Raw genomic sequence first — 14,243 nt, forward strand, 5'->3', positions numbered from 1 at the left:
TTTCAGTGCAGCAAACTCTCTCCAGAAGTTCAGTGAGGATCTCTGAATGATCCAATGTTGACCTAAATGACTAATGATGATAAATACAATCCACCTGTGTGTAATCAAGTCTCCGTATAAATGCACCTGCACTGTGATAGTCTCAGAGGTCCGTTAAAAGCGCAGAGAGCATCATGAAGAACAAGGAACACACCAGGCAGGTCCGAGATACTGTTGTGAAGAAGTTTAAAGCCGGATTTGGATGCAAAAAGATTTCCCAAGCTTTAAACATCCCAAGGAGCACTGTGCAAGCGATAATATTGAAATGGAAGGAGTATCAGACCACTGCAAATCTACCAAGACCTGGCCGTTCCTCTAAACTTTCAGCTCATACAAGGAGAAGACTGATCAGAGATGCAGCCAAGAGGCCCATGATCACTCTGGATGAACTGCAGAGATCTACAGCTGAGGTGGGAGACTCTGTCCATAGGACAACAATCAGTCGTATATTGCACAAATCTGGCCTTTATGGAAGAGTGGCAAGAAGAAAGCCATTTCTTAAAGATATCCATAAAAAGTGTTGTTTAAAGTTTGCCACAAGCCACCTGGGAGACACACCAAACATGTGGAAGAAGGTGCTCTGGTCAGATGAAACCAAAATCGAACTTTTTGGCAACAAAGCAAAACGTTATGCTTGGCGTAAAAGCAACACAGCTGAACACACCATCCTCACTGTCAAACATGGTGGTGGCAGCATCATGGTTTGGGCCTGCTTTTCTTCAGCAGGGACAGGGAAGATGGTTAAAATTGATGGGAAGATGGATGGAGCCAAATACAGGACCATTCTGGAAGAAAACCTGATGGAGTCTGCAAAAGATCTGAGACTGGGACGGAGATTTGTCTTCCAACAAGACAATGATCCAAAACATAAAGCAAAATCTACAATGGAATGGTTCAAAAATAAACATATCCAGGTGTTAGAATGGCCAAGTCAAAGTCCAGACCTGAATCCAATCGAGAATCTGTGGAAAGAACTGAAAACTGCTGTTCACAAATGCTCTCCATCCAACCTCACTGAGCTCGAGCTGTTTTGCAAGGAGGAATGGGAAAAAATGTCAGTCTCTCGATGTGCAAAACTGATAGAGACATACCATACCCCAAGCGACTTACAGCTGTAATCGCAGCAAAAGGTGGCGCTACAAAGTATTAACTTAAGGGGGCTGAATAATTTTGCACGCCCAATTTTTCAGTTTTTGATTTGTTAAAAAAGTTTGAAATATCCAATAAATGTCGTTCCACTTCATGATTGTGTCCCACTTGTTGTTGATTCTTCACAAAAAAATACAGTTTTATATCTTTATGTTTGAAGCCTGAAATGTGGCAAAAGGTCGCAAAGTTCAAGGGGGCCGAATACTTTCGCAAGGCACTGTATGTGGATTTAAGGCACAAGGGTAAGGATGGCTGTCCCATAGAATATAACAATATATGCCATTTAGCAAACGCTTTTCATCCAAAGTGACTTACAGTCACGCGTGCATACATTTTACTTATGGGTGCTCCCAGCAGGTCAAACCCACAACCCTTGGCGTTGCAAGCGCCATGCTCTACTGACTGAGACACACAGGTACACAGAAATAGAATCAGAATTCTCGTTTCTATGGGCGGTCCTTGGGCAGTTCCACAGAGCGCAGGTATGTGTCGGAAAGACTTATCAGCCATGTCACACAGAGCTTAACACCAGCTACCTGTACTCTGGCAGGTGTCCCCATCTAGTTCCAGCCTCCAGCCTGGGTAGCAGGAACACTTGACGGTTGCTTTATACTGCTCACACACTTGGCTGCACTTGAGGTGCCTGGAGCAGTAGTCCAGGATCTGGCACGTCCTGTTGTCTGGGCTTAGATTGAGCCCCGGCGGGCAGGAGCACACCACGCCCCTCCCAGGAGCCACTGCACACTGGTGGCTACAGCCGCCGTTACCCAACATGCAATCGGCTGAGATGGCAAGAGAAGAAGACAAAGAAAGGTGATGAGAGGTGAGCAGACTGACTCAGAGAACACAGACAGGTGTATGGAAGGAAAGTCAGAGAGTAGTGATGGATGGAGACCGATGTTCTGCACGTCCTCGTCGACTAGTGACATAGGGGCTCAATACCCCACAAGGAAGTGAACACAACTGTCCTGTCATATCTGTCACGCATCTTTTTTTTCTATGGACAAAGTGTCATGTGGTAATCCCTGGGCAGGTCATTCATGTGAACATAAGGTGTTCATCGGACCTAACCCCATTGCCTAAGCCTGACCCCACTGCCTCGATCATCTAGCCCATGTGGTCCAAACAAAAGGATTGTCTCTGTTATAAACCATAATCCCCTTCACTATTAATATGTCTCCTCTGTCTCTTCCCTGCCGTCTTTGGAGTGTTTCCAGAGAAAACTAAGGATCTTGGTCAGCAAGAGTTATATCCTCTCCAGCCTCAACAGCTTGTTCTCCCCGGGTTTCTCCCTGAGTTCAGCAGGGAATACGAGGACAGATGGATGATGCCAAAGCAAGCACTGCTGCTGATTTACAACAGCTCAACACTGTCTGTCAACATACATTTGCTGGTCGGGCTAGAGGAGGAAGACAAAGAAAATATAGAATGAAGTGAAAAAAAAAATAGAATGATATTTAATAATTAATTGAAGTGGGGACCGAGAGAATTGACTCAAGTGGGAGAAATAGGACCAAGATAATTGGTTAGAAGTGATCTGAACAGAAGTACCACAGAAGTGTCCCTCGTCAGAGTGGTCAGAGCAGTCGTATCTCCCGTTGCAGATACTCTCAGGAGGCAGGCAGACGGAGGTGTCGTTGGCACAGGGGTATCTGGGAGGTTTACATGGCGACATCTCACAGCTTTCCTCATCGGACAGATCCTCACAGTCATAGTCCCCGTCACACACCCAGCTCTTACTGATACACTTGCCTGTGAGGGGAGAAACGGAGAGAGATCAGGTGATGAGGCGAGGGACATAATTGCAACAACAAAAAAGTCCTTATAAGAGATATTGTGAATGATAACAAACCCACGTTTCAACCGTAAGTACAAAAATAAGAATTGATTGTCCATTTTCTTGGAGAGAACAGAAACTATCAGATATAAACTGGTGAGAAAATGGTCATAGTGATACCTAAACCTAAACTGTCAATACCATCAAATGAAGCAATTCTGCTGATTCTAGGTAGTTGGTCAAATGCCTCTAAAGTGACTGGAAATAGAAGCTTTTAGAAACAATTGCAGGAAATAGGAAGCAATTATTGGAAGCAGCGAGGTAAAAAGCACAGTCTCTGAGGAATCCTGAAAAGCTGAGGAATAAAAGCGCTTTAGGCATCAGAAGAAAGTAAAGTGTATGGTGCTAGCAGAGAGGCAGCCCACCTCAGCTTTAATCTGTGGCATTGATGAGGAAACCCTGGAATAAATCCTGTTTACGTGGCTTGCAACAAGGCCTAATGAAAGGCTATTTATTTGTCCCAAATGGCACCCTATTCCCTATATGGTGGACTAGTTTGACCAGGGTCCATATGGCTCTGGTTAAAAGTAGTGCACTGTATAGGGAATAGGGTTCCATTTGGGATGCCTCCTATATATTTTCAAAGGCTATACTTTGTCAGCCTCAGCGTAAGGCAGTCAGCTTAGTCTGGACAGACACAGTGAATACAGATCAGAGCTGAGTCTGCCAATTATTTCAATTCAAACAACAGTGGGTTGATCTATTGTCGGAGGTATGTTCTTTCTGTTCGCTTTAATTTGGGAGTGTTTGACAAAATACTGCGATTCCAACCGGGCATCCTAATGAAGCTGATTCAGAATCCACGCTGAGGGATCTTTTTTAACAAACCTAACGCAATGGTCAATATTAGCGCTGGCGGGAATCCGAAATAGCCTAGTTCGTTAAATAGCCTGAACCTGAGCATTTTTGCATTTCACACTGTACTATTTGCGTGGCTTCAATATGAAAATGCATTGTTAAACATTTTCTATAGAATTCACACAGATATAGAGGCTAGCCCGACAGTAAGTTGTAGTCTGGACATGGACATGCCAAGCGTAGTCAATAAACTAGATTCAATTCACTAGGCTATTAATAAGCACTGAAAAGACAGGGCATAATCAAATTTGAATGAAAACAAAACAACCTGTTTTAAATAGGCTTCGTCTGAACACAGTTACAGGCACCATAATTGCTCCCCGTGGACGTATAATACAGCTGGTTTTGCGCACATCCAAACTTTTCACAGGAACCAATATAAAGAGAATGGGGGGGGTCCACTCACTGTTACACTGCTCGCAAACGTAACGTTTTAGAAACATCATGGAACCATCTTACAGATCATTTTTGCACATCTCCAGAAATGGAAGATTTCATTGCATTGCATTCGGTCATGTACATTCTCTCCATAGACCCACGGACGATGAATCTTTCTAACGCGTTTTGTTTTTAATCCAATGAAACAAAAAAAACAATATATCTGCTTTTTAAACCAACAGCAATATTTCTAAATAGGATCGGGTCATGATATCAGAAATCGCTTCTCTCGTTCCATGGTACCGTGTGCACACGTAGGCCTAAATGTCTTTAAGCATAACATTTGCACGTCTATACAAAATACTTGGCTCCTGTCAATTGTATCGTGGCTTATGTGCAAAGAAGATTCTCCCCCCCCCAAAAAAAATTGCAGTTGATATGGCATTATGGGAGGATTGAATAGTTCGGACGAGAGGCGCTCTTTGAAAATGGTGATGGATAGCCAACTGAAAAAGCTAAATGAAGTATGCAGGTATGTGAATTGTGAATGATGAAAAAGCATGAGGGCAAAAACTTCCAAAATACATTCAAGCACTCTCAGTAGACCATTTCAACCCTTTACTCATAGGCTAGTTAGATAACGGCCGGGATAAAATACGCAATTGCTTTTTATGTTTCTAAATACGAGATTCACCGGCCAAAAAGGCATGTCTCTTCCATTGGCACTGTGCTTCATGGCTGGATAGGCTGTGCTTCCCCTCTCAAAAGCCTTGCCATTATCAACTGTGTTACCGTTAAGGCCTGCTTTTTTGGTGAATCTTAAAACTCCTCATGACGTTTTACTGAATTTTGCATGGTAAGTGAATGATGTGTATTAAGCCTTTTAACAGCATGAGATCAGTGAACTAAGCTAGAGGCTTTTCTCGTGTGAATTCCCCTCTTTAAGACCAATCACACATAATGCAGTGCACCGTACAGATGATATATATCAACTCCATGGAACTATTGGCCCAATAATATGACCAACTTACATTGGGAGATCTGCAACTCCTCGGCCGATTTAATTTACCACAACCATGTGGAACTGTTTTAGGGGCCACATAAAGTATCCAAAGTATTCCCATTTTACTGGCATGGCTACATGATAAAGCGTGGAGACGTCTATAAGATGCCCTGCGGGTATCATAAAAGACATGAAAGGCTCTCTGGCTTTTTCCTCACCATTGTGTGTGAATTCTAACCCTGTAGGCTTATATCAGTTTACCCAATGTGTGCCTGTACACCAAGGACACAGATTAAGACCATTTGAGGGTAATAACCAGAGATACATTCATTTGATGTATGTCTATGGTAATAACTGAGAGGTTGACATTAAAAACATGGCCGCTCGGGGTTCATTTTGGGGGCATAGTGTACAGTCCTGTATGCAGAGTACACACGGTACACAAAACATCTGGAGAGGTAGCTACAGTACATGAGGTTTTACAGGTGAGCTTTTTGTGCCGGTCACAGTAGCTACAGTCCAGATGACACTTTGATGAAAGCAGTGTAGCTTTCTACAGCTAAACATGGGCATTTAATGATAGTGTATGCACTGCATCAGAGCCACAGAGTGCGCAGCATTTCTTTCCTAAAGTGTTTTCACAGTAGCTTCAGTGCCGTACCTGAGGTTTGACAGGTGAACTTTGCGTGTGGGTCACACATTCTGCTGGTGCCTTCACAGTCTGCCTCGTCACTCCCGTCCTCGCAGTCCTTGTCCCCGTCACACCTCCAGCGCTCGGGGATACAGGTGCCACCGTCGTCCCGGCAATGGAACTCATCTCCGCTGCAGTCATCAGCTGATACCAAGGCTATAGGAGAGACAGAGGTTCAGAGAGATAAACATACATTGACAAATACGGAGTTCAGGTAGGGCTACGCACTTCAGCAAATAAAGTACTTCTTTCTTGGGTAAGGGCTATTTTTACAAGGACAGATACTGTGCATCTCAAACCCACATTCCTAACCGCATCCCCTGAAGTGTGATGAATAGCATCCCCATTTCAAAAACTATATTGAGCATATCCTCTGACTACACTATACTTTCACAGATCTAAGACTTGAATCCGAAGGGTGTGATTCCTGTAAGGCAGATAGAAGAATGAGAAGTTAGTGTGTTTTTCCCTCACCTGTCCCAGTGCAGGTGGTGTTCTCATCACTGTTGTCCCCACAGTCATCGTCCCCGTCACAGGCCCAGTGGTCAGGGATACACTTCCCACTGGCACACTGGAATTGGGCACTGGAACAGGCATGGACACAACCCACCTCGTCACTACCATCCCCACAGTCATCATCTGGGTGAGGTGGAAAGGGAGAGGGGGAAGGATGGGGAGATGGGAAAAGGATGGAAGACAGGGGGAAAGGATGGGGAGAGGGGGAAAGGAGGGGTGAAGGAGGGGGAGAAGGAGAAGATACGGGGGAGAAGGGAAAAGATGGGGAAAGGATGGAAGAGAGGGGGAAAGGATGGAAGAGACAGGGAACGGACGGAAGAGAGGGGGAACAGACGGAAGAGAGGGGGAACAGATGGAAGAGGGGGAACGGACGGAGAGAGTGGGAATAGACAGAAGAGGGGGAACGGACAGAGAGAGGGGGAATAGACAGAAGAGAGGGGGAACAGACAGAAGAGGGGGAACGGACGGCGAGAGGGGGAATAGACAGAAGAGAGGGGGAACAGACGGAAGAGAGGGGGAACGGATGGAAGAGAGAGGGAACGAACGGAAGAGAGGGGGAACAGACGGAGAGAGGGGGAATGGACGGAGAGAGTGGGAATAGACAGAAGAGGGGGAACGGACGGAAGAGAGGGGGAACAGACGGAAGAGGGGGAACGGACAGAGAGAGTGGGAATTGACAGAAGAGGGGGAACGGACGGAGAGAGGGGGAATAGACAGAAGAGAGGGGGAACAGACAGAAGAGGGGGAACGGACGGAGAGAGGGGGAATAGACAGAAGAGAGGGGGAACAGACGGAAGAGGGGGAACGGACGGAGAGAGGGGGAATAGACAGAAGAGAGGGGGAACGGACGGAAGAGAGGGGGAACGGACGGAAGAGAGGGGGAACGGACGGAAGAGAGGGGGAACGGACGGAGAGAGGGGGAACGGACGGAGAGAGGGGGAACGGACGGAGAGAGGGGGAACGGATGGAGAGAGGGGGAATGGATGGAGAGAGGGGGAACGGACGGAGAGAGGGGGAATGGATGGAAGGGGGGAGGACAGAAGGGAGATTAAGAAACAGTGTGAGAGTCACAGCGTGGTTCAGAGAAGGTGAAATGTAATCATCCAGCAAGCTGCTTCTTGAGAGTGCAGTTCCATCCCATGGCGTTTTCCCAGTAAGGAAAACTGGCTGAAATTATGTTGTTACAACCAGATTACAACCAATTCTGGTAGTACACTGGTTGTTGTAATGGCGCCATTTAAAATCAGGCAGTTTTTCCCACTGAGGTAGAAAATTGTACTGTAAAAAGAGATTGTTCACAGAAAAATGCCACTCACCTGAGTCACAGTGCCATTTCACACTAACGCACCTTCCATTGGAACAGCTGAACTGTGTGAGGGGCTCACATGTGGCGAAATCTGGTAAGAAAGAAAGAAGAAAAAATTGTGTTATTGTCGTAATACAAAGAGGTTCAATTTGGGATTTTTTTCTAACAAAGCACTTTTGATGACAGGAATTGATCAATTACGACTGTCCAGAATCACATAGACCAGTAATTTACACAATGCATGCACTTGAAACCTCTGAAACAGTGTGGGTGAACATCTGTTATTATTACACATTAGATGCAGGAGACATTGGCACAGTTATGTGAGTTGGCATTGCCTTTGAATTCTGAAGTTTCAAAAAATTGGAGTGCGCAAAGTGTTTTTCAGCGCAGGCTTGAATTAGATTTAAGGAAGCCAAGCAGGAACTGTAATGACTGTGAACACTGTCTGTGTCTGTTTGTACTTGTGAAGCAGTTTCTAAGTAGCACCAGAGGAAACAGAAAAGTATCATTCACAGCTACATTTTGTAACAGAAGGTTCAAATTGTCCTTGCCGATTGTTTTGCAGACTGTGTCCGACTGCCTGTTACTTTTCCCTCTTATCTAAAACAAGTGTAGAGAGGTGATATCCGATTACATTACTTTGGTTTAACAACTCTGTGGTGATGGTGATTTACAGTCATTTTAGATGTATCCTTGCCAGAAGAGGGTGTATTCACATTGTGGGATACCTGACCTGGGGAAAGGGTCATTTGGGGTTCGTGCGCATGTGTCGTGGCTGTCTTTGAGCCTGTTAAAACTTGCATTTGTGTCTTCACTGACATTTTCAACCTCTCCCTGACCCAGTCTGTAATACCTACATGTTTCAAGCAGATCACCATAGCCCCAGTGCCCAAGAACGCCAAGGTAACACGACAAATTGATTACGACCCCGTAGCACTCACATCTGTAGCCATGAAATGCGTTGAAAGGCTGGTCCTGGCCTACATTAACAGCATCAGCAGATTTACAGCTAATTTCCTGCACATCTATACATTTCACCATACGTTTGGCGAGAAATGTTTGCCGTTTTGAATATGATATCTGAGTGAGAGTGACTAACAAAATCCATGGGGGTACCCGGGTCTGTAATTTGACCATGATCACGACAAGGGGCTAATATAAAAATATTAGCCCGGCATGGCCAACTGTGTGACTGTCAGTGACTGACATAACAAGAGAAAAGCTGCTGATGCATACAACCAAATTTCAAAATTGCATCTTGTGTACTAACTCTCAACAGCAAGGAAGGGGGGGGGGGGTTGAGCCAGGTGCCAATCCCTGATCTACATCTTTGAAAGCCCATGCATGCTATTGTTTCAGAGAAGGAAGACATAATTATCCCTCTAATGACAGGGAGAGTCCCAGCTATTTCATATTTTAAATATTAAAAGCCTTTCTCTCCATCACCATGTTGTGTTGTCTGCTCCAGAGGTTGTCAGAGCGTGCCCAGAGGGTAGCCTACATGCTAAATTGAATTAACATGATGGGTAGGTAAAACACAAGGCTCACAGTGGAATGACATAATGCAACGATAGAAAAAGTCTCAAAAACATTGCGAATGATTTCTGAAATGTTAGGCTAATGTTGATATTATTTCGATTTAAGTCAACCTATCCAAGTGGAAGGAACCAAAGGAGGGAAAAACCCATTGATTTGTCACGGCTGGAGTGTTAAGAAAATGCCCAGGCTAACATATCACGAAGAATGTCTTGTCCAATGGACTTCTTCATTCTAAGTAGTATGCCAGTATGAATAGCTCAACACAGCTGTGACTTTATTTCATTTTATTGAACCTTTTAATGGAAACTTGTCCAGAAGCTCACCACAAGAGGCGGTCTCATCAGAGTGGTCCCCACAGTCGTCATCCCTGTCACAACGCCAGGACTCTGGGATGCATCTCCCGTTCTCACAGGAGAACTGGTCAGCTTGGCATGATCCCGCTGAAAACATTAATAGCAATAATAAAATAGCATTTTTATAACATTACTTTACTACACCGAAGTTCCCGTTAGAAAAGTTACGTTTTTCTATTCTATTACGCAACAGTAATATAGTGCTTTTCATTACCAGTATGGTCTTAATAAGTACTTAAATAAAGTGCATTGACTGGGCCTAGCCTATTTCAGTGAGTGAATCCACACCATTATAGTATGGGACATTTTTAAGTAATGTCTGATCTTTTACATTTACTGTTCATGTTCTGTAACATTTGATTCCGCATAGAGCTAGCAGGACATGTGTGTTGCATATGTTTCATTTTTTATTTAAACTTTATTTAACTAGGCAAGTCCGTTAAGAACAAATTCTTATTTACAATGACGGCCTACTCAGGCCAAACTCTAACCCGGACGACGTTGGGCCAATTGTGCGCCGCCCTATTGTACTCCCAATTACGGCAAGTTGTGATACGGCCTGGAATTGAACCAGGGTCTGTAGTGACACCTCTAGCACTGAGATGCAGTGCCTTAGACTGCTGCGCAACTCGGGAGCCCTTTAGTTCTAAAAGATCTGGATTTGGTTTCTCCGTGACTGGTCGTCCTAGAGAATTGGCTCGCTATCTACTCACAGTAATCTATTTATTCACAGAGATCAAAAAGTGAACGTAAAAAAAAAAACGTGAAACCAGGATTTCGTTCATATAAATCGCCATTTTCTTTCTTATGGAATCATCCTATCCGTGTTCAGGATCGGCATTGTGTCAACATCTGGCAACTGAAACACCTACATTTCTCATCTACATCCCCTAACAAAACCCCCAGAGGAGGTGTGCATATCCTGGTCAAGTCTTCTGGATGGAGAAGATGATGAATTATCCCAGTGTATAGATACATTCATGATGTGCAGTAGCACGGAGGCCATTGGGAATCTTTGACATACGCGTCCCTCACCAGCACGGGAAATCATGCAGTAGTGCTTGTTTAAGTCGTGTAAGAGTTGTCACCTCCTCTCTGAGTATTCTCCAATGGCCTCTGCTCTGACAGAACCTCTCCCAAATGACTCTCTGGTTGGAGAAACTTGGAGATCACTAAAGTTTGTTCTACAACATGGAATCTGGCAGTTGCATCCTGGTCCATATGAGCTAGATGGGCCTCTAAGTAGAGCAGACAGCGGCATACCAGAGCAGGTGAAGTTGGACTCGTCCTCGTTGCTCCCACAGTCGTTGGTCCCGTCACAGAGCCACCTCTTGGGGATGCAGCGGTTGTTCAGACACTTGAACTGATCCGCAGGGCAACTACGATTATCTGTGATGATGGGCAAAAATGCAATCATATTAATGTGTTCGTTATTTGTTACTTTAACTTCTTATCTTTCTAGGTATTGTTCTTAAAACTGCATTGTTGGTTAAGGGCTTGTAAGTAAGCATTAAGTAAGCATTTCACTGTAAGGTCTATTTCACTGTAATACCTGTTGTATTTGGCGCATGTGACAAATACAATTTATTTTGATCATAGATATTGGATAGCTAGCTAGAAAGCATGACAGAAAAAGTCAGCCTTGCAATTTCAGTCTTGCATAGATGATGTATGTTGTTAATTTCAACTTAATGATTTATTCCTTTGGAATCAGTCTCTGGGACATGTCCTATTTTCCATAAATGCAAAATGATATGTTTTCTAACACTCAGAATAAGACCTACAGCAGATGTGCGGTTCCTCATCACTTCCGTCCACACAGTCATCGTCCCCATCACATTTCCAAGAGGCCTGGACACAACGCCGGTTCCTACACTGGAACTCTTCATTCCCACATCTCTGTGGCTCCCCGTGGTCCCCTGAATCACCCAATGTGGCTGCAAGCAAGCAAACACACACACACACACACACATCCACTTGCTGGCTCACCTTCACACTCCGCAGAACATATTCCTCAAAAGAGCCACAACTGATGAAACATTTATTTTATGTTATATGCTGGCATTGAAAATCAGTACTGGCATATTGAGTTCTACATGGGCATATCTTATCTGCTGTCATTTATTCTTATTGATTGCCTTTGTCATTGATGTGGAGTGTCAGGCTGAACGGGCCTTGTATGTTTGAGCAAGAGTGTATTCGACAGGGCTTACAGGAGCAGGTGAGGTTATTCGTGTCCAGGTACTGGTTGTCAGCGCAGGCACACACTCTGCTACCGGGAATGGCCAGACACAGGCTACCGCAGCCACCATTATTAACCCCACACGCATTGTCACCTAAAGATCAATTAGATAAACCAAAGTAGGCTAAATCCAATCACTGTTTTTGCAGCTGCAGCCTTTACAATGCAACATATTAGGAAGACAATAACATGACTCAAAACTGTAACACATATATATAATCCTAGTTACAATGATGCTATTATACCAAATACTATATTCAAAACTTTCATAGATTAAAAGGGCTTAATGTCTGTATTCCTATCCGCGTGCCAGTCAGAGCGACTGTTTACATGACTCAGCCAAAGGCAGAATCATCCAAACCCCGCTGCTATAAAAAGTCGAGAGCGACGACATCAGATGAAAACGGAACACTGTGTCTGACGGTTCATTTGACGTCCTCCTTGATGTCGATGAAACTGTATTTGGCGAGGTAGGGATATGAAGAGTTTGTAAAAAAATATATATAAAAAAAAGGGGGGGAGGAAGGCTGAGGTAAAACAAGGCATATGAACACGCTGTAAAGGCTGAGGGTGGGTGGCACCCAGCTGAGTTCAGCGTTCCTTTCGAGGTAGTGACAGACAGTACAGACAGGTGCATCAATGTGCCAACCAATGACTGTTATCATGACAACCCCCGCGCAGAGTCTGAAAACATGGCCCGGGGTTACTATAAGTAGCTGTTAACGGATTAGAGTCGGTGTACATTTGCGGACAGTCTCAGCTTCAATTCTCATTGAATCAATCGTTGGTCTCTGTCTTTGTTCGTGGCTCGCCCTCGGTGGCTATGAGAGGTTTGGTTGTTAGAGAGCAGGTAGCACCAGACACGACTAAAATATGCCTGACCCCCTACTGTTAGGAGCCTGAGTGGCGGAGTTGTGGCACGTAAAATATGCCAAGGCCAGACAAAAATGGATTCACTGTTGAACGGATTTTCTCCCAAGAAAAGTGAGGCGAGCGAGCGAAAACATGCACAATTAGAAGCATCAACCTACATAGAGCAAGCGTGACTGAATTCAAGCCCAGTAACTTTGTTCACCCCACCTCCTTCGATTGTCGCGTCTGGCTGCCACGAAAAGCCCACGCCTGCGGATCTGCGCAGTGTGTCCGTGCCACTGGCGATGTACTTTGCTGGACACGCTAGCTGTTCTCGGCGGCGCATCATCACTTCAAACGCATTCCGTCGTGGTGTTATCGGTTGGCCTTACTACTACTGGCAGTACTGGTAAAATGTAAGTTATGAATCGCAAATCACCATACAGCTGACACACTTCGATTTCATCAATCATTTTGAGTTCAATTTGGTTGTCCAAAATACTATCAGCTTGCACTGCGTCTTTGCTGATGAATGCCCTGATCTCTGGCCAGTCAATTGGTTAAATTACATTGTTGTTTCGTCTATTACTCGCTTCTAATAGATCTGAAAATGATGCAATAACCATGAATTTAACCGACTGTTTGTATATAATGAGGGACGTCCCACGTTTAACCTGGACACATAAATTAGTAGGAATTTGTGCTGGCTTCAGCCACGACTGAGAGAGAAATAAACACCTGCACGTCGCCTGCAGGTGCGAGCGTGTGTGTTTCACTGTCCAATCCGAGGCTTGAACATGATTTGAGCGTGTGATCTCAGAAATGTTTGGTCTCTTGGGCGTCAATTTGGGAAAGAATCAAGGGAGCGCGGTAGTGATGAACATTCCGGATCTTTTTAGTGAACCTGCTAGTTCGGCTCAGCTCATAAAAAAGAGCCGGTTCTTTTGGCTCCCAAACGGCTCTTTAAATAATATATGTTTTCGATAGTTTGACTATGATTGGTGTTAAAACAACAACCATTCAAAATGAATACAATCTGAACAGCATAATGGAATATTGCACCATATCAAAGACAAATAAATAACAATTTGCAAAACTGCAACATCCCACAAATTGAAATAATTGTAAAAAAGGATGCTATTACACACGTGCATTTAAAGTATAACTTTTTTAATGTATTTAAACAAAGTGCATATAAATATAACAATTCAAAACGAATACAATCTGAACAACATAATAATAGAATATTGCACCATCAAAGAAAAATAAATAAAAATGTGCAAAACTGCAGCATCCCACTTAAAACATTAAACTGGTCCCCCTTTTCTCTCTCTTCTTTATTGCCATGTTATAACCAGCAGCACACAGCAATGCTAACCATATTTAGCTTTTATGAGAGATTTGCATTCAGAAATGCCAGCTGCCTCACTTTCGAGGGGCTGATGCGGTTTCTTCTCACAGTAATTATTTGTCCCGT

The 14,243-nt window shown here is 44.2% G+C and overlaps 1 protein-coding gene across 1 annotated transcript in view; it reads right to left on the reverse strand.

Annotated features, from left to right (window-relative positions):
- The window catches only part of LOC139414171 (low-density lipoprotein receptor-related protein 1B-like), a 195,784-nt gene that overhangs the window by 117,029 nt on the left and 64,512 nt on the right, over window positions 1-14,243 (reverse strand). Inside the window, exons 14-22 of the mRNA XM_071162057.1 lie at window positions 11,886-12,008; window positions 11,457-11,609; window positions 10,936-11,061; window positions 9,643-9,759; window positions 7,788-7,868; window positions 6,430-6,594; window positions 5,926-6,111; window positions 2,740-2,940; window positions 1,725-1,970 (exon numbers count right to left, since the gene is read on the reverse strand). Of these exons, the coding sequence (XP_071018158.1) occupies window positions 1,725-1,970; window positions 2,740-2,940; window positions 5,926-6,111; window positions 6,430-6,594; window positions 7,788-7,868; window positions 9,643-9,759; window positions 10,936-11,061; window positions 11,457-11,609; window positions 11,886-12,008 (1,398 nt within the window). The remainder of the gene's footprint in view (window positions 1-1,724; window positions 1,971-2,739; window positions 2,941-5,925; window positions 6,112-6,429; window positions 6,595-7,787; window positions 7,869-9,642; window positions 9,760-10,935; window positions 11,062-11,456; window positions 11,610-11,885; window positions 12,009-14,243) is intronic.

The sequence above is a fragment of the Oncorhynchus clarkii genome, chromosome 7 (genome assembly GCF_045791955.1).
Source record: "Oncorhynchus clarkii lewisi isolate Uvic-CL-2024 chromosome 7, UVic_Ocla_1.0, whole genome shotgun sequence".
NCBI lineage: Eukaryota > Metazoa > Chordata > Actinopteri > Salmoniformes > Salmonidae > Oncorhynchus > Oncorhynchus clarkii.